At 35.7% G+C, this 27663-nt stretch overlaps 4 protein-coding genes across 9 annotated transcripts in view; 3 read left to right on the top strand and 1 right to left on the bottom strand.

Moving 5' to 3' along the window:
* The window catches only part of LOC137174193 (zinc finger protein 850-like), a 343824-nt gene that overhangs the window by 156042 nt on the left and 160119 nt on the right, over positions 1-27663 (top strand). The window lies entirely within an intron of this gene.
* LOC137174196 (butyrophilin subfamily 3 member A2-like) overlaps positions 1-27663 on the bottom strand; it is a 69074-nt gene that overhangs the window by 26073 nt on the left and 15338 nt on the right. For 3 of the 4 annotated variants that reach the window (XM_067579363.1, XM_067579362.1, XM_067579361.1), the window contains exons 5-6: positions 25369-25611; positions 11456-11698 (exon numbers count right to left, since the gene is read on the bottom strand). In XM_067579363.1, coding sequence (XP_067435464.1) covers positions 11456-11698; positions 25369-25611 — 486 coding nt within the window. Of the gene's footprint in view, positions 1-11455; positions 11699-25368; positions 25612-26335; positions 26603-27663 lie in introns of all 4 variants that reach the window. The other variant, XM_067579364.1, reaches the window with a different exon arrangement.
* Positions 1-27663, top strand: part of LOC137174205 (butyrophilin subfamily 1 member A1-like) — a 38105-nt gene that overhangs the window by 3215 nt on the left and 7227 nt on the right. Inside the window, exons 4-6 of one of the 3 annotated variants that reach the window (XR_010925303.1) lie at positions 533-814; positions 901-991; positions 2186-6002. Coding sequence is in view for 1 of the 3 variants with exons in the window: in XM_067579378.1 (XP_067435479.1) it covers positions 533-814; positions 901-991; positions 2186-2315 (503 nt within the window). In the remaining 2 variants the exon portion in view is untranslated. Of the gene's footprint in view, positions 1-532; positions 815-900; positions 992-2185; positions 6433-27663 lie in introns of those variants that run through there. The other 2 variants (XR_010925304.1, XM_067579378.1) reach the window with 2 other exon arrangements.
* LOC137175120 (butyrophilin subfamily 1 member A1-like) lies at positions 15641-20656 on the top strand. The gene is made up of 4 exons (XM_067580816.1): positions 15641-16073; positions 17034-17315; positions 17402-17490; positions 18237-20656. Exons 1-4 carry the CDS (start codon positions 15641-15643, stop codon positions 18357-18359), a joined length of 927 nt encoding a protein of 308 aa, XP_067436917.1. The 3' UTR covers positions 18360-20656.

The following is a 27663-nucleotide window of genomic DNA, read 5'->3' on the forward strand; positions in this document are numbered from 1 at the left end:
TCCATCTTTTTTCCTTCCATTAAAGAGATAGACACATTTTATCTTTACAGATTTTTAGTATATTTATACTTATTAGCTATATCTGTACATGGTTAATATCTATTTTAATTTGGCCCATTATTATGTGTTTGCATATATCCTAATGAATCCGTTTGCGCACATATAACTCAAGTTCCACTTACTCACTGTCATTCAAACTTTCCATGATTCTGAGCACCTCTAGGACTTGTCAACCATGAAAAAGCAACCTAACCTTGAGCAAATAAGTTTTTTAGTTCCCCAAACTTAAGCAGATCCAAACCATGGAGGTGGTGGATCATTGTCTGACTCGAACACAGCTTTGTATGTCAATAACTTTAGTGCCACCTGCAAGCAAAAACTCTGATTGGCTTGGTTGTTCTGTCCAACCCGACAAACAAAATACACACGACACAAATTTAAGATGTGGGTGAGAATTCAGAGGAGACACACTGTTATAATGATTAACTTGTATCAGCTGCAGGAAAATTATATCTCCTCTCTCTCATTTTAGGTGCTGTCTCTTCACCTTTCATAAAGGTGATAAACAGAAACGGCACAAACGTGGTGTTACAGTGTGAGTCTAAAGGCTGGTATCCAGAGCCTGAGGTGTCTTGGCTGGACGGTAAGGGAAACCTCCTCTCTGCTGGACCTACAAAGACAGTCAGAGGTCCTGATGACCTCTATACTGTCAGCAGCAGAGTGACTGTAGAGAAGAGGCACGACAACAACGTCACCTGTAGAGTCCAACAGAAGAACATCAGCCAGACCAGAGAGACACACATTATTGTTTCAGGTAGAAATGATTAATAAATGTATCATATGATTACATTTAATACCATGTTGTTCTGTGGTTTATCATTTCAATTAATATCTTCACAGCCCTGTCTTCATATATGAAATGTATCTTGGCTTCGGGCTTGATCAGTGTCTGTCTGTGGGCTGCATTCATAATACATGGATCAAGACAAAGGTATAATTTTGCTTGTCTTTTTTAAATTTCAAGATACTAAACTCATTGACACACACTCTGTCTCACTTAAATCTGTGTTTTTTTAGCTTATATTTGTTTAGATTTTGGCAAAGTGGTGCCATTAAAAATGTATGCTGAATTAGCTACTGGCAATTCCTGTTTACAATTTACTCATGTACGTGCAGACAACTACTGGATTACTTTGATACTGAAGAAAACTTAAAAATGTGATGATTCTCAGGCAAGTTCTACAGTTATAAGGAGCATCATTTTTCAGTGATTTTTAAGTGGATTTATGGACATTTGTTCTGATTGAATATAATATTATCCTCATGTCACACCACACGAGTCACAATTGATCTGAAAATATGTTTATCATGTATGAGTGATTTGACTGAGTTATGAACCGGAAAAGGAATTCCTTAAAGGGGATATTATGCACATTTCCAGATTTATATTTATATTCTGGGATTCAACTGGAATATCTTTGCATGATTTACAATTAAAAACTCCTTATTTATCTTATACTGGCCATTTATGCAGCCCCTCAGTTCAACCTCTGTCTGAAACAGGCCGTTTTAGCTGCTGTCTCTTTAAGGCCTCCCCCCCAAGGAGCCTTTATACAGTCACCTCAAGTTTTGGAACTTTGACGATATTTAGCATAGATATCCAAGATCATAACAGTATATAGTCATAACAGGAAACCACACAAAGCCCCTTTAATTTCCTCTATGAGCTGTGTGTCACAGGCCCTTCTGCATCTCCAACTGCTGACAGCGTTGTAAGCAGCCAAATCAGCAGCTAAACTACAACAACTAACTTCCTGTCGTTTGTAGAACACCTGTCCCTTTCACTTCAGACAGTATCTTCACCTCCCATCTCTCCCTCTGCGCCCCCCTCAGGAGGCTCATCTCACAGTTTAAAAACATCTGTTTTGGTATGATGGATAAAAAAAATTCTGTAGCTAACTGGAAGCTAGATTGAAAAATTAGAGTAATGTGTATCAGTCAAAGCAAAGAAAAGATCAGGGTTTGCATCCTGTCCTTTGTCAGAGTCACCGCTGGTTTACTTTAACTGTGAAGATGAGGTTAACCAAGTGTTTTAGTTGCCTAAACTCAACCAGAACATAATGTGACAGATATGTGTAATTTTGGAAAGACATAACAAATGATGTAATGTTTTATTGTTTACTAGGTGTGAGTTCAATCAAGATTTAAATGAGGTAACGACACAGAAGACAGACGTGTTACTGGAGCAAGAAACAGCTGGTGCAGAAAAAAGCCCAGCAGAAGATGAACTTCCTGCACCAGCTCAGGAAGTTTAACCTGCGAATCTGTTCTCTGCACATCCATCACTGTCTTGTTTGGATCAACCACCAAACCAGACAAGAACAGACTGCAACTGACAGTCAGGATTGGAGAAAAGATCCACAGTACCCTTCCTCCAGAACATGTACACCTCCAGAGTCACTGCAGACCTTGGACATAACCTATTCCAACTTCTCCCCTCTGGTAGGTGCTACAGAACACTACAAGCCAAAACAACCAGACACAAGAACAGCTTCTTCCCTCAAATTACACTTCTCAACATTTAAAGCAGCCACAGAAGGTTTGATAACAATTAGTCTGAAAAAGCTACAATTCTATTTCACCTTTATATACATACATATAATCAAATGTAATTGAAAACTTGTGCAATAACCTCACTACCTCTAACTGTATTAACAAACCTGAATGTATAAATGTAGTTTGTTGTGCAATTCTTACCTGCATATAATAGCTATATATATTGTATTAAGCTATAAGTTTGCTCATATTTGTTTAGCTATATGTGTGTTTACTGTATCATCCTGTCAATGTGTCCTCTACACCAGGGGGTCAAGACCCACACAAAGGGTCGCTGGATTAATCTAAGGGATTGTGAGATGATTAATCGGAGAGGAGAACAGAAAAAGAAACGTATTTCTGACATACAAAATGTTTTTTTCAAGCTTTCCACAAATTTTTATTTACTGTGAATTACTTTATTTTATCTCCTCAAGGCTCCAAAAGTTAAGTCCTCTTTTGTTTAGCTTTTAGACAATGTAGCGTGCGATGAGGGGTTCCAGGTAGACTTTGCTTTATTTTAAGGAGTCACAAGCCAAAATGATTGGGAACCACTGCTCTTCACTGAGTTTACCTATACTGAGAGTATAAGTAAATAGGTTCTTTCAACTTATACAACTGAATTTATACTGCTTATGTATAAATGTAATTTATGAAATATTACATCACCAACCACAACCTTAAAGTGACTAAATAACTCAAATTGTTAATGCGTTTATATATCTCACCATGTTTCAAACATGCAACAATGCAACCTCTAATTAAATATGAACTTAGATCTGACAGTTTTTGATAACTTCAGGTAAAACTCAGCATAATTTTAAGTTAAGGGTTCTGGAAAAACATTAAACATTTTAAACAGTTTTTCACCTTTTGAACAAAAATGAAATAAAGCTCTTATCAGCGTCCTTTAAGGCTCCAGTCTGTCCACTTTTGGACACTTTTTTCATGGTGGATTTCTTCCTTTTGTCGGTTAAGAAGTCTTTATTGTCTGTTTTCTCTCAATCCTTTGATAGCTGAATACAGCAGCTGTGAGGAGACGAGATTGCTTAACAATAACCGGTCGATCCTATCATGTAATTATTCATTCAACGCAGAATCACTCAACAACCGACAAACAAAACAGAACAACTTTCAAATACCATTTACCTGAAGAGAAGCCTTTTGCTAAAGCAGAGTGTTGCACTGCTGTCACTCAATAAAAGACTTGCCGTGCATGAAAAATGCACCAACTAACTTTAATTTTTACTATTTTGTAAGGTTAGGTGTAACTCTTTTCATAGCGGCTTCTTATTGATATCTGTGATAGATTCATTGTGGAAGCAAAATCCAATCTGACAAATTCACAATTCACCTGCATCAGGATGTTATAAGCTTAACCAGCTGGATGAATGGATGAACAACAAACAAATGAATAAATGAGTCCTCAGGTTATGGATGTCTTGTTTGACAAATCTCCTGGCAACCAGAGCTGTTCTCAGAGAACATCAGTCTTACCGGTCTAAGTCCTCAAATATCTTGTTTTTGTTGCAGACAACAGTCGACAATCAGAAGATATTCAGTTTACTACCAGTAAATACAGAAACCAGAAATTATTCATTTGTTTGATTTTATATTATTTGAGAGGCTGGAATCAGAGAATTTTTTCTTTGAAAAATGACTAAAATGAATAGATTATCAATATAGTTGCTGGTTAATTTTCTGTTGACTGACTAATTGATTAATCGTTGCAACTCAAATTTTCCCCTTCTATCAGGGATTGAAAATAAATAGATTGGACAAACATTAACACACAACACTTTTCAGTATTAGTATAGATGGCTATATAATTGTCCACAACTGCTCACAAAACGTGATATCTTAACACTCATCATGAATATAGATACTGACAGATAGGAGAGTGTATAGTGAGTAATATCTTTTTTCTTTTTTACTTGAAAAATATCATTTCTGTTTTGAAAATGGACCTCAAAATTAACCATGAGTTCATTTTGTTAGGAAAAATGCCAAAGGGGATAGTCAGAACTGAAGACGAGTATCTTATTAGAATGTAAGGATAACTGCTTTTAAACTTATAACAAAAAACTGACTTCAGAAACTAAGCCCTAGTGTAGAGAAACTGAAGGATTTAATAGAGCAAGTAAAAGAAATGGAGCAGTTAACATATGGGAAAAATGTTACAGCAGAAGATATGAAGATATTACACCTCAGCTTAACAAAAAGTAACCTACAATAATTTCATTAGACATTCAGACAGCTAATAGATTGTTATTAGATAAAATAGATATTGGGAGGAGTCAACAGGGGAAGCACATCCTTTTATCCTTTTCATCCTTTTTTAATTATTATTTTTATTAACAGCATTATTACTATTTATGTATTTAATTATTTGTTTCTCTCTTTCCAGTTGTATCAGGTTTAAGAAATAAATATTGATTGGTTATTTAACTTGTACCCTTCTTTTTATTCATTAGCATGCACCTTACCCTGATGGTATATGTAATTCAACTTGTATCATTGAGTGACCTGTTTTCGGTGGTGGGGTGGATGAGGGAGATCAGTGATAGAATAGGCGAGAGAAAGACCTGTGAATAATATGAATTTGAATGTATACATGGATGGATTATTGTATGGATTAGGGGGTGAGTGGGGAAGGGGTTTGGATGGTATATATACGAGTGTTTTGTACTTTATGTTATCTTTCATTAGTTTTGATATTATTATTTTTGTTTGTTGCTTTTTGTGTGTTTTTGTTGTTATTGTTTGTCCTTTTACCTTTTTTTCTTTCTTTGTTATTTACCTTGGTTATATGTCACTATGGTGCCTCACATTTTGAAAAATAAAGGTATAAAAAAAGAATTTAGCAACTGAGAAACATCTGCTTTGAGTTTATTTTGATGGCCTGTGTAGTATGAATATTAGTGTGTATATGCCTCATTTGTGTTATACTCTCATTATTTGTGGAATGTTATTGTGTTTTGCACCTCAAGGCCACCATATATCATCCATTATAAATAATTCTAATGGTAAACTTAAAATACAACTTTTCATTTTGATGGGATACATTCTATAAATGAAGCAATTCAAATTGTGTAAACTGTGCTGAAAGAAACTCTACACATTTTGCTTTGAGACCATCCATGTGGATGTTTTTTTGTGATACGACCACCAGGAGTCTCCACAAGCCAAAAGACCCAAGACCAGCAATGCAACAAGAGAACCGTTGTCTTAAATGTGTCCCTCTGTTATAATTATAATTTTATTGCTACGGCTCATAGAAGATCCAATCTAGTGAGTTATGACTGAAGCAGCCAATCATGTACTTGTTTTGTATCTATTATAACTTATTACTGCTTGATTTTCAGTGTTAAATCAAGCTTCAGATACATCTTTGGAGCAGTTATTTAGTAAGAATTGTCAGTAATGCAAATTTGCATTGTTGACGTCTCTGAGTCTGTACGTTAACCCAGGATGAGACTGTGGTTACGTTGCATGTACGATAAAACTTAACAAGATCTAAATATATTGTAAATATATACAGTCCTCAGAAAAACCAAACCACAGTTAAGAGACAGTTTGCCTTAAAATGACTAAAAATGATTTTCATTTACTTCTGATAATCTGTATTTCATAATTACACACCACATGACATCTGACTTGTGAAATGAGGAAGTCTACTTTCTATTTGTGACCCTTTCACATTCGCTCTCAGAAAAGAGAACTAGCGTTCTTCATACTGTAGATAAGACCAAGTAAAACTTGTATATTAAATATTGGATATGTCATCATTTCTTAATGTTAAAAAAAATTAAAGCTTTGACTGATAAAACAACATGCAGACTATTTATTTTGTATTCAAAAACAAATTTTCTATGTTTTTTATAAGGCATTACATCATCATAGTCTATTTAAATTGGACTGAATTTTTCATACATTTAAAAATTTGACTGTATTTTTATACAATTACAAACTTTTATACAAACCTTTTATAGTGAATGATGAACTCCTTTGACTATAAAAGTCAAAACTACATTCCTTCTAAAGTGAAACTTCAAGATAAAGGCAGGAAATACTTATTGAATATAATTTCATACTTCAACAGTGGTGGAAGAAGTACTGTTTTACTTGCCGACAGTATGTAAATGAAACAATAAATGTGCCTTAATGCAGTATTTTACTACATTTATTGGTAATATACTTTAAACCATGTAGAAAGGACTGTTAAAGTTAATCTAAATGTCAAAAGTTCTTCTTTTAAATAACAGTTGTGTGAAATTAATGATGTGCAAACATGTAATCAGTGTTTAAAGGTTGTAGCTGCTCAAAGTGGAGATTAGACCTTCAGTGTAACGGACTTTACAGCAATGACTCTTATTGTTGCTGTCGGGTAAAAATCTCAGGAGATTACCCTTATTTTTTCCATTGTCACATCACACTTGAGGGCAACTCAAAAAAGTGTAGTTAAAATGGTGCAATTTCATCACATCAAACAGTTGGTGTGAAAGTAATTCTTAATAGAAAACGCAAAGCCCATATGTACACTGAAATAGTTAATGGTCTCTGTAATTGTTCCTGCTGTTCATACTTACCATGAAGTACTGCCTGACTGTAATGTAAGAGATGGGATTCAAATAACTCAGAAAATGGATACAACACAAATTTCCCTTCCCTTATATTTCAGACATGGACTTTCAGAACTGTAATTCATTTTCTCGTTTTCGGAGAGAAGCTGTGGTGCCTCATTCTGAAAACTGAATACGTGTCAGTGTGTGCATTTTAAAATCCTGCATGCATGTATTGTCATGTAATCACCACTAATCTCTTCTCAGATTATTTCCTCTGTGGTTTATTGGTAATGGTTTATGGGAAATCACACTCAACAACACTGTGGGAGCCAAGTTATGTTTATGTGTGTTTAATTCGGTAGTGCAGTCTGTATTTTGTTAAATAGTTTATGTAAATTGAGATAAATAAGTGATTGTTATGTATAAGTCATTGAATAAGTTACAGTCAGCTTTGACTGTTTATAAAGCATGAAGTATAAATTAGCCCCCAAAACTGTGTTACATCTTTTTAGCCAACTTCATTCCAACTCATTACCACAAACTTTAAAATACTTTTTGGAATTTATGGCCAATAGACCTAATTTACTTGAAATTATACCTCATTTTTGAGTAAAAAAAGAGCAGAAATTATGAATTATTTTAATTATATTTAAGATCAGAGGAAAATATGTTGATTGATTGTCACAGATTGGTATATGTCAAAGTTTAGTCAGTATACTGTTTGAAACTATTTAATGGCTTTTTAATGGCAGCACATAACGACACCTGTTGTCCTTCCGGGTCAAAATTAACCCGGTCTCGTTTGACTGTTTATAAAGCATGAAGTGAAATGGAAATTTCTCCTGTCTCAACATTAGGAGCTGTCTCAACACCAATCATAAATGTTACGTCAAAGAACAGCAGCATAGTGGTGTTACGGTGTGAGTCTAAAGGCTTGTATCCAGAGCCTGAGGTGTTTTGGTTGGATGGTGAGGGAAACCTCCTCTCTGCTGGACCTACAGAGACAGTCAGAGGTCCTGATGACCTCTATACTGTCAGCAGCAGAGTGACTGTAGAGAAGAAACACAACAACAACTTCACCTGTAGAGTCCAACAGAACAACATCAACCAGACCAGAGAGACACACGATATTGTTCCAGGAGCTATATGACTAAAATTGACTTGACTTTAATGTATGCAAAATGTTACACAGAGCAATGTACTTGAATGTGTTTGTCTGAGTTTTGTTGTTTGCCAAATCACAACAGAAGTTATCTCAGGGCACTTTTCATAGAGAACTGGTCTATGTGGTTTGTCCAAGTGTTGTTGCCGTACCTAGCTGCCCAAGATGGTGGACCTGCTCAACTAATTATATTTAGGGATACAATGGTGATTGTATCCCAGCTAAACCAGGTTATTACAACGTCAGGTGATGTACACTGGCCCAGACTTTTTCTCTATTGACTTACATTGTGAATGAGATGTCTGTAAATTAGCAGATACAATTTTTTAAGCATCACAACCCCCGAAAAATGACTCAGAATTCGATCAATTTGGTCAGATCACATTTGGAAAGTCTAGAGGAGCTGCACAATTGAATCGTTTTATCGCCATTTAAGTTAGCTGGAGGGCTAAACCAGAAGTTAGCTGTGTAAGCTGTCTCTAGTGAGCATGCTCTCTGGGCGTATGCGGCTCATAGAGCATGCAAAGTATGTAATCATCCATAATTTCTTTACAGCAGACTTGCCTTTTTTGGCTTCATGCGCCACTGAGCAACTTTCATAGGAATAAATGTGTCTCTGCCTCTGATGCTGTTCTCTGCCCACTTATTGCCAAAAAGAAAAAAAACACTTGTGAGCGAGCAGGAGAGCAATGACAGTAGTTGTGCACTCGGGGATAATAGCCACATGCGCCTTCGTATTGTATGTGCATTCAAAGCATGGTTTCTCCTTGCAGGCTACAATATTGCTTATGCAAGCAAAAATATTCTGTGCGCGTGCTGTGAAACCACTCACAAAAATAATGTGCGTGTGTGGCTGTTTGAGTTGTGTAAGATGCTCCTCTATGTCCACACGTGTGGATCTCCTTTGTGCTTGCAGATTTTGGCTGAGATACGCCATCATACAAGTGTTGGAGTTTCCCCATTGGCTGTTGCACTTTCAGAGTGATTCAGTGTGAACAGTTCTGTAATACGTCATCAAGGGGTGTTTACAACGCTTCCACAGTCATGTCTGCAGGCTCTCAGGGGGACTGAGAGCAGCTCTGAGTGCAGCTCACTCTCTGCGAGACTGACAGTGAGAGGATCTGTATGCCATCTTAAAGACAATGCAAACTTTACACACATGAAACACACTGTAATGGGGACTGTTTTGCTATCACCCAATATAAAGAGCAGAAGATGGTATTTGGCCACTAGAAACCTATGAAGGGATGTTGGAATAAAACAGGTTGGCAGACCGGAATATGTGCACAAAACGTGATATTTATTAAAAATAAAATATCAATGAAACAGAAGCAAAAATGAACCATGGGAAATTCAACAAAAATAACTTCAGTCATAGTCACAAACAAATAAAATCTGCAGCCTCACAGCAAGCTGCAAACTACTCTCTTCCCTATTGACCACTGAATGGCTTTTTACCATCTCCTTCTCACCTAACGAGAACATACCACCTGCTCAGGTAAGTATGGGGGTGGGCTTGTTATAAACACTGGATTTTTCTGTTACTGCTGAAAGTCACAATCTACTATAAGCACACAAATTATTCATAAGTGCCAAAAGTTCAACGAAAATGTAACTTACTACAGAACAGTTTCACTTATCTTTCCACATCCAAGCAATGCCCAGTTCCTCACTGCTAAGAGAACCTGATGATACAAACCTGTTTCCACTCTCCCTGATTGAATGGCTGATCTACCCCCAACAAACTGAAAAAATACAGTGACACAGATCATAAACCTGTAAACCAGAACAAACTACACATCACAACCAATGTATTCAATTATTTATCAAACAAAAACCTGACAAATCAAGGGAGACATTTGACTGAAAGTAATGATGATATAACACGAAACACTGATAATGTAATAATGAAGGGGAACAGGGCCTAATGAAAAGCCTTTTCACAGGGTTATTTACATTCAGCATTTAAGATTGACTTGATAGTTACTGCATTAAACTATTTTTCAGGTTGTGGGTAAGTGAAATAATATATTAAACATATAAAAATAGCCTAAATCTTAACTCAACCATTCTCCACATAGTCTACACCCAAATGTTGTTGGCTTATCACTTTTTACATAAGAATACAAAATTGTAAACCAATTTATATGCTATATTTACATTTTTAAACAGTATATTTATCTATATTCCCTGTTACATTATTCTGTTATGCTGCTATAAACACAAGATTTTTAACACAGCAAGTTTTGCACTGTTCACTCTTTTTTGCACAAACTGTATTAACCGGTACAGTCAGTATACGCCTTTATTATTATATATTTGTTTTATTTTGTATTTAACTGCTTTTAAACTTCTTAACCTGTGCCATTCCAGATACTGTTATTTTATTTCTCCTTTTTAATATAAACGGTAATGTAAACAGACTATGAAGGAACGTCAAACCCAAATCGCTTTATCATGTTTCCTAATTCATTAACTTTGTGACCAAACTATCTTACAAGATAAAAATCATTCCAGCATCATCCTTACTTTGGCAGTTTTACATGTGAGCAGGTATCTGTTATTTTTATGTAACTTTGAGTTTCCCACAGTGAAGTAGTCCCACCAGCAGCAGCAGCAGAGCCACCATCACAATGGTGAACACAGTCCTTAAGACGAGGTAAATATGACAGGACTGATCTGAGGTGTCGTCTGAGGAAGAGCACCGAGTTTCATTGTGACGTGCTGCAAAGACTGTAAGAAAAAAAGATGAGACGTTATTGATCCCTTGAGAGGAAAGTCACATGTCACAACAGTACAAGGAACCTGTGATACATTAAACATTTATTTAAACAATTAAACATATTTACACATATAAACAACCTGGAAATATGAAGAATATTCAGCAGGAAAGTGGCACTAAAGGCAAGATGGTTGTAAAACATTTAGAAATTATTTCCAGCTAATAGTCATAATTTTTTCACAACACTGGTAGACACATTCCATTTTTCAAACAGACTTTTATAAAAACTTTCTACCAAGAGTCAAACAACTGGACTTCTCATAAGTAAGGTTGCCATTACCATGCACAGTCTGGACGTACAACCAGCAGAATATCATCGTCATTTTGTTTTGATACACTCTTGTGTCTCACCTCTGACAGCCAACCAGCTCTCTGGTGATGTTCCAACATCAGAGGTGCACTTGTAGAGTCCTTCATCAGACATGGAGACACTGTTAATGGTCATCTCTCCTGCTGCAGTGCTCTTCATGAAGACGCCATCTTTGTAGAAATCAGCTCGGAGGTTGGTGGAGTTTGTCTTGTTTCTGCAGCGCAGAGTCACATCGTCTCCCTCCATCACAGGATGGACGGGACTCTCCAGGATCACAGAACCAGCTGAACAACATATTGAAAAAATACTAGAAATATGTTATATGTACAATTTTGCACTAACACAGTAGAAAATTGGGAAAAATTAAGACTGGAGTGAAAAAAAATCACATCAAATACCATTACCTTGATATCAAATTCAATTTTATTCATATGGCACCATCGTTTGCTGACTGCAAAGTAAAGCTCTTCACTGAATGAATACGTTTCAGATTTAGACAGAACAAAACAGAAAAATTATATATATATATAATACTAACCCTAACCCTAGCAGTAGGCAGAGGTTCCCACATATCTGTAACATAGTTAATTTGTGATTTTTATCATAAATGAAGAAATTATTTTCACCACAGACACAGACTTTTAAACATAAAGGTTCTGGTTTGACCCTGACTCTGCATATTATGAAATGCTAAATGTGCTAAACGGCTCCTCACTTAATAAGGAGCGTACAGGCAACATGGGACATAGATGATGGCTCATTGTTCAATGTTTTATTCTTCCCTTATACAGATTCCATGATTCTGTAAAAACACACATTTAATAAAATCTACCAAATTTACAGTAAACCTGATCATTTTGAACATGTTGATCTGAGAACAAATGATTTTATACATTATATAGTGTGTTATAGTGTCATACTGGACATACTGGGTGAGAAACAGATAATTACCAGTTCAAATGGATATGTAGTGGTTTTAGAAACACAATAAATATACTGTACCAGTGACAGTGATGTTGACACTGTTGCTTCTCACTCCACCATCAGTCTCACACCAGTATTCTCCGCTGTCTTCAGGATAGGCTCTATCAAGGGTGCAGAAGGACCCTGTTGACGTCCTCTTATTAATATCACATACAGGAGTAAATTCCTCATTATTCCTGATTCCTCTCAACTGAGTTGAGTTATCAAACCCAACACAGTCAAGACAAACTGAGTCGTATTCAAAGTGCTGCAGTCTGTTTGGAGTGATACGAAGAAAAGCTGCATCTGAAACCGAGAGGTAATTATTTTTTAAAAAGTGTCCAATGAAACATCCAGAACTGGATCAAAACAAATGATTGTAGGTGCATCCACCTTGTGACAGAAACAGTTTAAATTGAGTCTCTTTGCAAGATACATTCAGGTTTTCACCAGCAACATGAACATGAATTAATTAATGATTGAACCCTTCACAGAATATACAACATTAAACAAAATTACATCATAGATTCAAAAGGTTCATGTCAATCTTCTACCTTGATTCTTTAGATTACTTACCAATTTTCTGAACTTGAGTCCCCAACTGAACGATTTCAAGCATCACTGGATAAACAAAGGGACAGAGTTGTACATCAGACAGATATTTTGATGAACAGGATTATGAAAAACTTATAAAAAAAGAAGAAACCATGACAGGTGAGTACTCACACAGTCTGAAGCAGAGAGCTGTGACCTCCATGCTGTCTTGCTGCTGACTGTCTGAGTATCATACTGAATGCAACTTTATTATAATGTAAGTTAGAACTTCCTCTTCCTGTGGTTTGACAGTCTTTGAGTTATAGGCTCCCTTTGGAGGGGCCCGACCCCTAGGTTGGGAACCACTGGACTAAACTAGCTAACTGTATATAAAGTAGTGTAAACTAGCTCCACCTCCAGCAGCTACAACAGTAACATGCTGCTCTAACACTGATGCTTCACTATTAATAATCTAATGATGTCATATATAATAATATATCAGTCAGAGGGACCAAACCACTACTTTTACTGCAATACTTTAACTACATCAAGCTCATAATACTTATGTACTTTTACTGCAATACTTTAACTACATCAAGCTCATAATACTTATGTACTTTTACTGCAATACTTTAACTACATCAAGCTCATAATACTTATGTACTTTTACTGCAATACTTTGACTACATCAAGCTCATAATACTTATGTACTTTTACTAAGTAGGATTTTTCATGTAGGTGTTTTACTTGTAATTGAGTATTTTATATTGCTGTATTGGTGCTCTTACTGAAGTAAAGCATCTGAGTACTTCTTCCACCGTTGCTTTTTTGTTTTTTCTTTAAATATGTACTCTGTGAAAACTCAGTTTCACTATTTGATGTTGTGTAGAATTACATGTTAACTCTGCTTAGCAACAAGTGAGTCATGAGGTGATAGTCCATCCCCCTGTAGTGCAGGACTTGCACATTGACAATGATTTTTAAAAATGTGCTTTTGGGGGCCTTTTGTAATGAATTATAATGAGTTTGAATAGTAACAGAATTTTATATGTTTCATATCTAAATAGCTTAATAAATCTAGAGCATTTTGGGGCCACTTTTAGTTGAAGGCCCAAAGGAGGCAGTGGCCACAATTGCATAATGGAAAAATCTTCCTCTGCAGAAAGTGAAACTGTTTTTTTTCTTTTGTTTTTCTTTTGTTTTTCTTTTTTTGCAATTTAAAGCATGCAGATGTCCTAAAACAAAAATGAAAACTGGGAAATGGGCATTATATGGCCCCTTTAAGCATCTCACAATTAACCACAGACTAGTCAGAGGTGGAGAGGTACAGTATATCTTAATTTCTTTAACAAATTATCACCTGACAGGTCACTCAGTCTCTTGAATGTCACACATGAAAAGTGGAAGGACGAGTTTTTCAGTGTGCGTATAAATAACAGCTATGTTTCTGAAATGCGTCACAACAGTTGGAGAGTGAGTGGACTCCTTGTGTGCCTTCTAGGTAAGGATTTAACTTTTAATTTACTGTAAATCCACTAAATGTGATACTCTGACAAAAAGAGTACATATATGTTAAAAATATCCTGCATTTTAAAGGACTTTCATTTTAAGTAAAATCAAAGAAGCATTAGCAGTGAAATGTAGTTTATTTAAATGTTAGTGAGTTATCATTTTAAATAATTGTTCCTTTAAGAGTGACAGTAAAACACCATTTTAATGTTGCTGCTTAAGGTGGAGCTGAGAACTTTGGGAATTTAAAAACAAAGCAGCATGTTGTTGTGTTTTGGGTGTATACGGTATTTTGCAAGTCAAATTTTGGGAATTTTCTTATTTTTGTGACACGACTGTGTTTGTCCGTAAAGCACACTGTGACATTTTGTCCATCAAAGGTTGTTAAATGTTGACTTGGTTTGACTGTCTGAGTATAAAGTTATGAAATCGTCAAATAGAATTTAACTTCTCTTATTTTTAAAAATTTGTTCAAAGGGGCACAGTATTCAAAAAAGTACGTAGTTTTGTTTCAAGGAGTGTTTGCATCCTGTTTTTGTCACTGACAGTTCATGAAGGTTTCCTTCAACCAGATATTGCATTCAGATATACAGCACAATATCACTGAAGGGCAGATATGCTGTACCTTCCTCATTCTTTGGTAAAGAAAAAGGCGTGAGCCAAACAAGAAAAAGAGAGATCGCAAATCAAGATATAACTACCTTGTAGTTACATCATAACTTTCTTTAGCTCAAGTGTTTTTATTATCTCAAGATTCCTTTACTTTTAAGTGATGACACACTGTATATTTGATTTGTGAAAATATCATAAATACAATTTGAATAAACATTATCTTCCATTTTACAACTTTTTTGTCCAGCTTTCAGAAATCCACGATGCAGCATCCAATACAGCCCAGTGATAGATTGACCTTCAGTGACTTTACAGTTTTGGTTTTACATCACATGATTGTCTTTCTTGTCCTGCAGTCATGTGCAGGTAATTTCAAAGCAAACTACTTAAATAGCACTATGTGTGCTGGATTCAATGAACACAAACTTCATTAACTTTAAAAAATGATTCCAAATTATTACCCCAAAAATGTGCAAACTGATTGATAGCCACCAGATTTGGAGTACTAGCAGCTTTTTTAATTTTTAGGTTGTTGTGTCTGTACTGTACTGCAATTTTATGGAGACTGATGTACTGTACTTTACTAGTTATTGATACGAAAGTAGATGATGACCTACAAACTGATATACAAAGAGCCTTGTTGTGTGAAATGGCAGTTGAGACAGCAAGAATTAAAAAACAGATCTGTATCTTACTCAGGTCCAACGCAGGTGATTGGTCCATCTCAGCCAATAGTGGCGACAGTTGGTGACGACATCATTTTGCCGTGTCACCTGGAACCTGCGATCAATGCTTTTGACTTGAGGTTGGAGTGGGTGAGACCTGACCTGAGCCCTGGGTTTGTCCATGTGAGGGCGAACAGTCAAGAATCTGTGGTTAATAAACAGCCGCCCTACAGGGGAAGAACATCACTGCTAACTGACAAATTAAAGGACGGAGACATTTCACTGAGACTCTCTGAGGTGAAACCTTCTGATGAGGGAACATACAGATGTCTTGCTCCCACACTGGGTCGAGCTGCTTCCATCGAACTTATTGTTGGTAAGACAATATATATTCATGTATAGGTTTGTTTTTACATGACATTTGAAAATGTGCTTTGAGTCTTAAAAGTCTTAAAAAAATAGTTTTACTGTTAAATGTGTAACATGTGATGGCAACCCATTCCATATTTTATTCCTTTGTACATAACAGTATGTTGCCTTGCATTAGTTTGTGAGGCAGGAAGTGAAAAACAACCTCTTGCTACATGCCAAGAGTATTATAGTTATGGTCATTACTGTTATATGAAAAGCAGGACATTTGTGATTTTAGACAATTAAATATTTATAATAAAACAAAGCAGGGAAATAACCATCCTGTCCTTCATCAATGACCAACCCAAGGTTATGTGCCTTCTGATTGTAGTTTTTCCAAGTATTTATTTGACACACTTGACCACAGTACTGGACAGTAATTCCATCTTTTTCCCTTTCATTAAAGAGATAGACACATTTTATCTTTACAGATTATTAGTATATTTATACTTATTAGTTATATCTGTACATGGTTAATATCTATTTTAATTTGGCCCATTATTATGTGTTTGTATGTATCCTAATGAATCCGTTTGACACAGTTTGCGCACATATAACTCAAGTTCCACTTACTCACTGTCATTCAAACTTTCCATGATTCTGAGCACCTCTAGGACTTGAAAAAGACATGAAAAAGCAACCTAACCTTGAGCAAATAAGTTTTTTAGTTCCCCAAACTTAAGCAGATCCAAACCATGGAGGTGGTGGATCATTGTCTGACTCGAACACAGCTTTGTATGTCAATAACTTTAGTGCCACCTGCAAGCAAAGACTCTGATTGGCTTGGTTGTTCTGTCCAACCCGACAAACAAAATACACACGACACAAATTTAAGATGTGGGTGAGAATTCAGAGGAGACACACTGTTATAATGATTAACTTGTATCAGCTGCAGGAAAATTATATCTCCACTCTCTCATTTTAGGTGCTGTCTCTTCACCTTTCATAAAGGTGATAAACAGAAACGGCACAAATGTGGTGTTACAGTGTGAGTCTAAAGGCTGGTATCCAGAGCCTAAGGTGTCTTGGTTGGATGGTGAGGGAAACCTCCTCTCTGCTGAACCTACAAAGACAGTCAGAGGTCCTGATGACCTCTATACTGTCAGCAGCAGAGTGACTGTAGAGAAGAGGCACGACAACAATGTCACCTGTAGAGTCCAACAGAAGAACATCAACCAGACCAGAGAGACACACATTATTGTTTCAGGTAGAAATGATTAATAAATGTATCATATGATTAACATAAATACCATGTTGTTCTGTGGTTTATCATTTCAATTGATATCTTCACAGCCCTGCCTTGGCATATGAAATGTATCTTGGCTTTGAGCTTAGGTGGTGTCTTCATAGTCATCCTGTCGGTTGTGGGGATCGAGATTAAGGTATTGTTTTACTTGTCTTTTTTAAATTTCAGGATACTACACCCATCCACACACCCTCTGTCTCACTTAGTTATCTTTGGGCTACACTTTGATTATGTTTTTTTTTTTTTAGCTGATATTTGTTTACCTCTTTTTCTTCTTTATTTGCTTCTAACATCCATGGACAATCACACACCTTACTACTATAGCAATATCCACCTGACTTGCACTAATGTACTGTGTATTATACTATAGCATATTAACATCATTGTACAGTGTATCTCTCCAGTGTATCTCTAGTCTCTGTTCTATTTTTAGTTATTCTTACTTATTTATTTTTTATATTTGAGTTTGTCTATTAGTTATTTTATGTAATTTGGCCTTAATGCCTCACTATTTTAGTATAATGGATACATGCTTCACCCTATACCCTTTAGGTCCTAGTTTGACCTTAAGATCTGACTGAATGTCAAGCAAGTCAGCAAGTTGCAATGGACCAAAGCTGTTGTGTGATTTAAAAACATTCAAATGCTCTTCTAAACTAATTCTGTAGCTAACTGGAAGCTAGATTTAAAAATTAGAGTAATTTAGAGTAAGCATCAGTCAAAGCAAAGCAGGCAAGATCAGGGTTTGCATCCTGTCTTTTGTCCTTTAACTGTGAAGATGAACGTAATCAAATGTTTTAGTTGCCTAAACTCAACCAGAACATAATGTGACAGATATGTGTAATTTTGGAAAGACATAACAAATGACTTAATATTTTATAGTTTACTAGGTGTGAGTTCAATCAAGATTTAAATGAGGTAACGACACAGAAGACAGACGTGTTACTGGAGCAAGAAACAGCTGCTACAGAAAAACGCCCAGCAGAGGATGAAGACTGCAACTGACAGTCAAGACTGGAGAAAAGATCCACAGTACCCTTCCTCCAGAACATGTACACCTCCACAGTCACTGCAGACCTTGGACATAACTACACAACACTACAAGCCAAAACAACCAGACACAAGAACAGCTTCTTCCCTCAAATTACACTTCTCAACACTTAAAGCAGCCACAGAAGGTTTGATAACAATTAGTCTGAAAAAGCTACAATTCTATTACACCTTTATATACATACATATAATCAAATGTAATTGAAAACTTGTGCAATAACCTCACTACCTCTAACTGTATTAACAATCCTGAATGTATGAATGTAGTTTGTTGTGCAATTCTTGCCTGTATATAATAGCTATATATGTTGTATTAAGCTATAAGTTTGCTCATATTTGTTTAGCTGTATGTGTGTTACTGTATCATCCTGTCAATGTGTCCTCTACACCAGTGGTTCCCAATATTAGTATAGATGGCTATATAATTGTCCACAACTGCTCACAAAATGTGATATCTTAACACTTAACACACACTTCTTTTTTACTAGAAAAATATCTGTACAGAAATCATTTCTGTTTTGAAAATGGACCTCAAAATTAACCATGAGTTCATTTTGTTAGGAAAAATGCCAAAGGGGATAGTCAGAACTGAAGATGAGTATCTTATTAGAATGTAAGGATAACTGCTCTTAAACTTATAACAAAAAACTGACTTCAGAAACTAAGCCCTAGTGTAGAGAAACTGAAGGATTTAATAGAGCAAGTAAAAGAAATGGAGCAGTTAACATATGGGCAAAATGTTACAGCAGAAGATATGAAGATATTACACCTCAGCTTAACAAAAAGTAACCTACAATAATTTCATTAGACATTCAGACAGCTAATAGATTGCTATTAGATAAAATAGATATTGGGAGGAGTCAACAGGGGAAGCACACCCTTTTATCTTTTTCATCCTTTTTTAATTATTATTTTTATTAACAGCATTATTACTATTTATGTATTTAATTATTTGTTTCTCTCTTTCCAGTTGTATCAGGTTTATGAAATAAATAATGATTGGTTATTTAACTTGTACCCTTCTTTTTATTCATTAGCATGCACCTTACCCTGATGGTATATGTAATTCAACTTGTATCATTGAGTGACCTGTTTTCGGTGGTGGGGTGGATGAGGGAGGTCAGTGATAGAATAGGCGAGAGAAAGACCAGTGAATAATATGAATTTGAATGTATACATGGATGGATTATTGTATGGATTAGGGGGTGAGTGGGGAAGGGGTTTGGAGGGTATATATATGAGTGTTTTGTACTTTATGTTATCTTTCATTAGTTTTGATATTATTATTTTTGTTTGTTGCTTTTTGTGTTTGTTGTTGTTATTGTTTGTCCTTTTACCATTTTTTTCTTTCTTTGTTATTTACCTTGGTTATATGTCACTATGGTGCCTCACATTTTGAAAAATTAGGTTATAAAAAAAGAATTTAGCAACCAGGAAACATCTGCTTTCAGTTTATTTTGATGGCCTGTGTAGTATAAATATTAGTGTGTATATACCTCATTTGTGTTATACTTTTGTACTTCATTTTTGATCAAAGAGTCACTGTATTCAGAATAACATCTCATTATTTGTGGAATGTTATTGTGTTTTGCACCTCAAGGCCACCATATATCATCCATTATAAATAATTCTAATGGTAAACTTAAAATACAACTTTTCATTTTGATGGGATACATTCTATAAATGAAGCAATTCAAATTGTATAAACTGGGCTGAAAGAAACTCTACACATTTTGCTTTGAGACCATCCATGTGGATATTTTTATTGTCCTTTTGTGATACAACCACCAGGAGTCGCCACAAGCCAAAAGACCCAAGACCAGCAATGCAACAAGAGAATTGTTCTAATCTTAAATGTGTCCCTCTGTTATAATTATAATTTTATTGCTACAACTCACAGAAGTTCGATCTAGTGTGTTATGACTGTAGCAGCCAATCATGTACTTGTTGTGTATCTATTATAACTTATTACTGCTTAATTGTTTTTCATTGTTAAATCAAGCTTCAGATACATCTTTGGACTGCTCCAAAGATTTTAAGGCATTTTAAGGCAAACTGTCTCTTAACAGTTAAGAGACAGTTTGCCTTAAAATGACTAAAAATGATTTTCATTTACTTCTGATAATCTGTATTTCATAATTACACACCACATGACATCTGACTTGTGAAATGAGGAAGTCTACTTTCTATTTGTGACCCTTTCACATTCGCTCTCAGAAAAGAGAACTAGCGTTCTTCATACTGTAGATAAGACCAAGTGAAACTTATTACTTACTACGTATGTTAAATGTTGGATATGTCATCATTTCTTAATGTTAAAAAAATTAAAGCTTTGACTGGTAAAACAACGTGCAGACTATTTATTTTGTATTCAAAAACAAATTTTCTATGTTTTTTACAAGGCATTACATCATCATAGTCTATTTAAATTGGACTGAATTTTTCATACATTTAAAAATTTGACTGTATTTTTATACAATTACAAACTTTATACAAAACTTTTATAGTGAATGATGAACTCCTTTGACTATAAAAGTCAAAACTACATTCCTTCTAAAGTGAAACTTCAAGATAAAGGCAGGAAATACTTATTGAATATAATTTCATACTTTAACAGTGGTGGAAGAAGTACTGTTTTACTTGCCGACAGTATGTAAATGAAACAATAAGACGTGCCTTAATTCACTATTTTACTACATTTATTGATAATATACTTTAAACCATGTAGAAAGGACTGTTGAAGTTAATCTAAATGTCAAAAGTTCTTGTTTTAAATAATAGTTGTGTGAAATTAATTATGTGCGAACATGTAATCAGTGTTTAAAGGTTGTAGCTGCTCAAAGTGGAGATTAGACCTTTACTGTAATGGATTTTACAGCAATGACTCTTATTGTTGCTGTCGGGTAAAAATCTCAGGAGATTACCCTTATTTTTTCCATTGTCACATCACACTTGAGGGCAACTCAAGAAGTGTACTTAAAATGGTGCAATTTCATCACATCAAACAGTTGATTTGAGAGTAATTCTTAATAGAAAACTCAAGGCCCATATGTACACTGAAATAGTTAATGGTCTCTGTAATTGTTCCTCCTGTTCATACTTACCATGAAGTACTGCCTGACTGTAATGTAAGAGATGGGATTCAAATAAGTCATTCCTCATTCTGTGAAAAAAAGCATTGTTAAATTCAAGTTAAACTAAAATGAAGGTTCAGTAGTCTGAATTAGACTAAATCAAGTAGGTGTCCTCCACATTTCCTGCTTTTTGAATATGAATTTCTGAAATAAAGAATTTCAAAAACATAAGACAAACAGACCCAAAATAATAGAATGTATATAAAAAAGATATAATAAGAAAATGGATACAACACAAATTTCCCTTCCTTTATATTTCAGACATGGACTTTCAGAACTGCATATTCATTATCTGGTTTTCGGAGAGACGCTGTGGTGCCTCATTCTGAAAACGGAATACGTGACACTGAATGCATATTAAAATCCTGCATGCATGTATTGTCACGTAATCATCGCTAATCTTGTCTCAGATTATTTCCTCTGTGGTTTATTGGTAATGGTTTATGGGAAGTCACACTCAACAACGCTGTGGGAGCCAAGTTATGTTTATGTGTGTTTAATTCGGTAGTGCAGTCTGTATTTTGTTAAACAGTTTATGTAAATTGAGATACATAAGTGATTGTTATGTATAAGTCATTGAATAAGTTAATTCATAGTAATTTGTTAAAGCTCAGCTAATAATCATTGGATTTAATATATGTTAATGTAACCATAATATTTTGTAAAAGGCAACATTATTTAACCTTCCTGTTGTCTCCCCGTCGATTGTGATCAACTAATTATATTTAGGGATACAATGGTGATTGTATCCCAGCTAAACCAGGTTATTACAACGTCAGGTGATGTACACTGGCCCAGACTTTTTCCCTAATGACTTACATTGTGAATGAGATGTCTGTAAATTAGCAGATAAAATTTTTTAAGCGTCACAACCCCTGAAAAATGACTCAGAATTTGATCCATTTGGTCAGATCGCATTTTGAAAGTCTAGAGGAGCCGCACAATTGAATTGTTTTATCCCAATTAGTTAGCTGGAGGGCTAAACCAGAGGTTAGCTGTCTCAGCTGTCTCTAGTGAGCATGCTCCATGGGCATATGCGGCCCATAGAGCATGCAAAGTATGTTTTCATCCATAATTTCTTTACATTGGACCTGCCTTTTTTGGCTTCATGCGCCACTCAGCAACTTTCATAGAAATAAATGGGTGCCTGCCTCTGATGCTGTATCCAGTTCCCTTCATACATCAATGGGTCTACTCACTTACCGCCAAAAAGAAAAACCACTCATGAGCGAGCAGGAGAGCAATGACAGTAGTTGTGCACTCAGGGATAACAGTCACACACTCCTTCGAATTCTGTGTGCATTCAAAGCATGGATTCCCCTCACAGATTACAATATTGCTTATGCAAGCAAAAATATTCTGTGTGCGAGTGCAGCTGTTTGAGTTGCGTGAGCGGCTCCTCTACGTCCACGCGCTTGGATCTAATTTGTGCTCACAAATTGAGATATGCCCTCATATGGGTGTTGGAGTTTCCCCATTGGCTGTTGCTTTTTCAGAGTGATTCAGTGTGAACAGTTCTGTAATACGTCATCAAGGGGTATATACAACGCTTCCACAGTCATGTCTGCAGGCTCTCAGGGGGACTGAGAGCAGCTCTGAGTGCAGCTCACTCTCTGCAAGACTGACAGTGAGAGGATCTGTATGCCATCTTAAAGACAATGCAAACTTTACACACATGAAATACACTGTATTGGAGTCTGTTGTGCCACCACCACATATCAAGGGCAGAAGATGGTATTTTGGCCCTGGAAACCTATGAAGGGATGTTGGAATAAAACAGGTTGGCAGGCTGGAATATGTGCACAAAAAGTGATATTTATTAAAAATAAAATATCAATGAAACAGAAGCAAAAATGAACCATGGGAAATTCAACAAAAATAACTTGTAGTAGTAACAAACAAATAAAATCTGCAGCCTCACAGCAAGCTGCCAACTACTCTCTTCCCTATTGACCACTGAATGGCTTTTTACCATCTCCTCCTTACCTAACTGGAACATACCACCTGCTCAGGTAAATATGGGGGTGAGCTACCCAGACACTAGACTTTTTAAGCATACAGAACACCACACAATTATAAACACTGGATTTTTCTGTTACTGCTGACAGTCATCATCTACTATAAACACACAAATTATTCATAAGTGCCTAAAAGTTCAACAAAAATGTAATTTACCACAGAACAGTTTCACTTATCTTTCCACATCTTAGCAATGCCTAATTCCTCACCGCTAAGAGAACCTGATGATACAAACCTGTTTCCACTCTTCCTGACTGAACAGCTGATCTACTCCCAATAAACAACTGAAAACATACAGAGTGACACATATAGATCATAAACCTGTAAACCAGAACAAACTACACATCACAACCAATGTATTCAATTAATTAACACGGCGAGTTTGCACTGTTCACTCTTTTCTGCACATACTGTATTAATCTGTACAGTCATTTTGTATTTAACTTCTTTTAAACTTCTTAACCTGTGCCGTTCCAGATACTGTTATTTTATTTCTCCTTTTTAATATAAACGGCAATGTAGACAGACTGCAAAGTAAGAATTTCATTGTAATGTGTAACCTGCTGCTCTGTGTGTATGACAATAAAGTCTTTGAATCTTGTATATTTAAAACTTTAATTTATGCCCAGCTTTATTGTCTTACCCTGTAAGTTTCTCTAAATTATGTATCTTTGTCTTAGAAGCTCAAATTATCACCTGTATCTGCAGCATCTAAAATAAACACAGATAAAGATATAAGTCACGCCTTTTGAAAATAGTTCACATGTCTGGCCACTACCTCTGTGGTTTTCAACCTTTTATTTTAATCTCAACAGTCAACGTTCAAATATAGATGCATGAGAAGCAAGTCTAACAGCTTATGTAGCTATTTCGCTTGATGAAAGCTGCCACAGTGTTTCGTACGTGCTCATAAAACTTTCCTGTACACAAGCTGCCGTATTGCGACTGCCTTATCCAAAATTAGGCAATCCTACCAACCTATAAACATATGATAAGAAGTATACATATGAGAAATGAAATAAAAAATAAACAAAACACCATCATAAAGTGTATTTAAAGTGTGATGGCTCACCAGGAACAGAAGAGACAATGCATGCTAACAGCCTGTTAACTCTGCTGAAGGGACGTCAAACCCAAATCGCTTTATCATGTTTTCTGCTTCATTAACTTTGTGACCAAACTATCTTACAAGATAAAAATCATTCCAGCATCATCCTTACTTTGGCAGTTTTACATGTGAGTGAGTATCTGTTATTTTTATGTAACTTTGAGTTTCCCACAGTGAAGTAGTCCCACCAGCAGCAGCAGCAGAGCCACCATCACGATGGTGAACACAGTCCTTAAGACGAGGACTGATCTGAGGTGTCGTCTGAGGAAGAGCTCTGAGTTTCTTTGTGTGCTGCAAAGACTGTAAGAAAAAAGATGAGATGTTATTGATCCCTGGAGGGGAAAGTCATGTCAAGTCACATCATGTGATACATTAAACATTTATTTAAACAATATTTATAAACAATATTATGTATATTTACACATACATAAGCTGGAAATCTGAAGAATATTCAGCAGGAAAGTGGCACTGAAGGCAAGATGGCTGTAAAACATTTAGAAATTATTTCCAGCTAATAGTCATAATTTTTTCACAACACTGGTAGACACATTCCATTTTTCAAACAAACTTTTATAAAAACTTTCTACCAAGCGTCAAACAACTGGACTTCTCATAAGTAAGGTTGCCATTACCATGCACTATCTGGTCATACAACCATTAAAATATCATCTTCATTTTGTTTTGATACACTCTTGTGTCTCACCTCTGACAGCCAACCAGCTCTCTGGTGATGTTCCAACATCAGAGGTGCACTTGTAGAGTCCTTCATCAGACATGGAGACACTGTTAATGGTCATCTCTCCTGCTGCAGTGCTCTTCATGAGGACGCCATCTTTGTAGAAATCAGCTCGGAGGTTGGTAGAGTTTGCCTTGTTTCTGCAGCGCAGAGTCACATCGTCTCCCTCCATCACAGGAAGGACGGGACTCTCCAGGATCACAGAACCAGCTGAACAACATATTGAAAAAAATGCTAAAAATATGTTTTATGTACAATGTTGCAGTAACACAGTAGAAAATTGGGAAAAATTGAGACTGGAGTGAAAAAAAATCACATCAAATACCATTACCTTGATATCAAATTCAATTTTATTCATATGGCACCATCGTTTGCTGACTGCAAAGTAAAGCTCTTCACTGAATGAATACGTTTCAGATTTAGAGAGAACACAATAGAAAAATTATATATATATAATACTAACCCTAACCCTAGCAGTAGGCAGAGGTTCCCACATATCTGTAACATAGTTAATTTGTGATTTTTAATATAAATGAAGAAATTATTTTAAGTTTCACCACAGACACAGACTTTTAAACATAAAGGTTCTGGTTTGACCCTGACTCTGCATAATATAAAATGCTAAATGTGCTAAACGGCTCCTCACTTAATAAGGAGCGTACAGGCAACATGGGACATAGACGATGGCTCATTGTTCAATGTTTTATTCTTCCCTTATACAGATTCCATGATTCTGTAAAAACATACATTTAATAAAATCTACCAAATTTACAGTAAACCTGATCATTTTGAACATGTTGATCAGAGAACAAATGATTTTATACATTATATAGTGTGTTATAGTGTCATACTGGACATACTGGGTGAGAAACAGATAATTACCAGTTCAAAATGGATATATAGTGGTTTTAGAAACACAATAAACATACTTTACCAGTGACAGTGATGTTGACACTGTTGCTTCTCTCTCCTCCGTCAGTCTCACACCAGTATTCTCCACTGTCTGTTGGATAGACTCTATCAATGCTGCAGAGGGACCCTGTTGGCGTCCTCTTATTAATAGCACATACAGGAGTAAATTCCTCATTATTCCTGATTCCTCTCAACTGAGTTGAGTCATCAAACCCAACACAGTCAAGAGAAACTGAGTCATACTGAAAGTGCTGCAGTCTGTTTGGAGTGATACGAAGAAAAGCTGCATCTGAAACCGAGAGGTAATTATTTTTTAAAAAGTATCCAAAGAAACATCCAGATTTGGATCAAAACAAATGATTGTAGGTGAGTCCACCTTGTGACAGAATCAGTTTAAATTGTGTCTCTCTGCAAGATACATTCAAGTTTTCACCAGCAACATGGACATTAATTAATTAATGAACAATCCCTTCACAAAATACATTAAACAAAATTGTAGGAACCTAAATAACATTACATTACACATACATATATTACATTCAAAAGGTTCACGTCAACCTTCTACCATGATTCTTTAGGTAAAAGAATGATGCAAAAAAGTATCTTTAGGATTTTGTATTTGTTACTCACCACTTTTCTGAACTTGCTGAACGATTTCAAGCATCACTGGATAAACAAAGGAACAGAGTTGTACATCAGACATCAGATATTTTGATGTAAATGACTATGAAAAACGTATAAAAAGAGAAGAAACCATGACAGGTGAGTACTCACACAGTCTGAAGCAGAGAGCTGTGACCTCCATGCTGTCTTGCTGCTGACTGTCTGAGTATCAGACTGAATGCAACTTTATTATAATGTAAGTTAGAACTTCCTCTTCCTGTGGTTTGACAGTCTTTGAGTTATAGGCTCTCAGTCAAGAGGGGCCGACCATCCCTGACTCTCTGATTGGTTCAAGTATCCCTAAAGTTAGCATAACCTTTACCCTGTGTTTTTTTTTTTTTTTTTTTTACATTTTTGCCCCTGAAGAGTCTCTACACATCATTGTTGCAAGAAACCTAGAGAATAATCTGGTCAGTACTCTCAAATGTAAAATGTACAAACGCCCAGTAAATTCAAATCCTTTAATTAGGTAAAAATAACACCACTTTAATTAAAGTAAAACTGATACATTCAAAATGCCACTTAAACCTGCATTAACTGACTATGGATACATTTTGAAAAGACATTCAGAATTTATCACTAAATCTCTCACCTCACTGTATGTCCTGGAATAATGAACTCACATGTATTAAATCACTAATGGAGCTGCTTTGTCAACTTGTGGCCACAAGATGTCCCTGTAGAGTG

This window comes from Thunnus thynnus, chromosome 22, assembly GCF_963924715.1.
Source record: "Thunnus thynnus chromosome 22, fThuThy2.1, whole genome shotgun sequence".
NCBI lineage: Eukaryota > Metazoa > Chordata > Actinopteri > Scombriformes > Scombridae > Thunnus > Thunnus thynnus.

Bases quoted from the DNA above. Each gene is read 5' to 3' on its own strand.
- LOC137175120 (XM_067580816.1), top strand. From the start codon at position 15,641: ATGACCTACAAACTGATATACAAAGAGCCTTGTTGTGTGAAATGGCAG. The intron at 16,074-17,033 runs GTAAGACAATAT...CTCTCATTTTAG, and splicing joins TTCCATCGAACTTATTGTTG to GTGCTGTCTCTTCACCTTTC. The intron at 17,491-18,236 runs GTATTGTTTTAC...AATATTTTATAG, and splicing joins TTGTGGGGATCGAGATTAAG to TTTACTAGGTGTGAGTTCAA.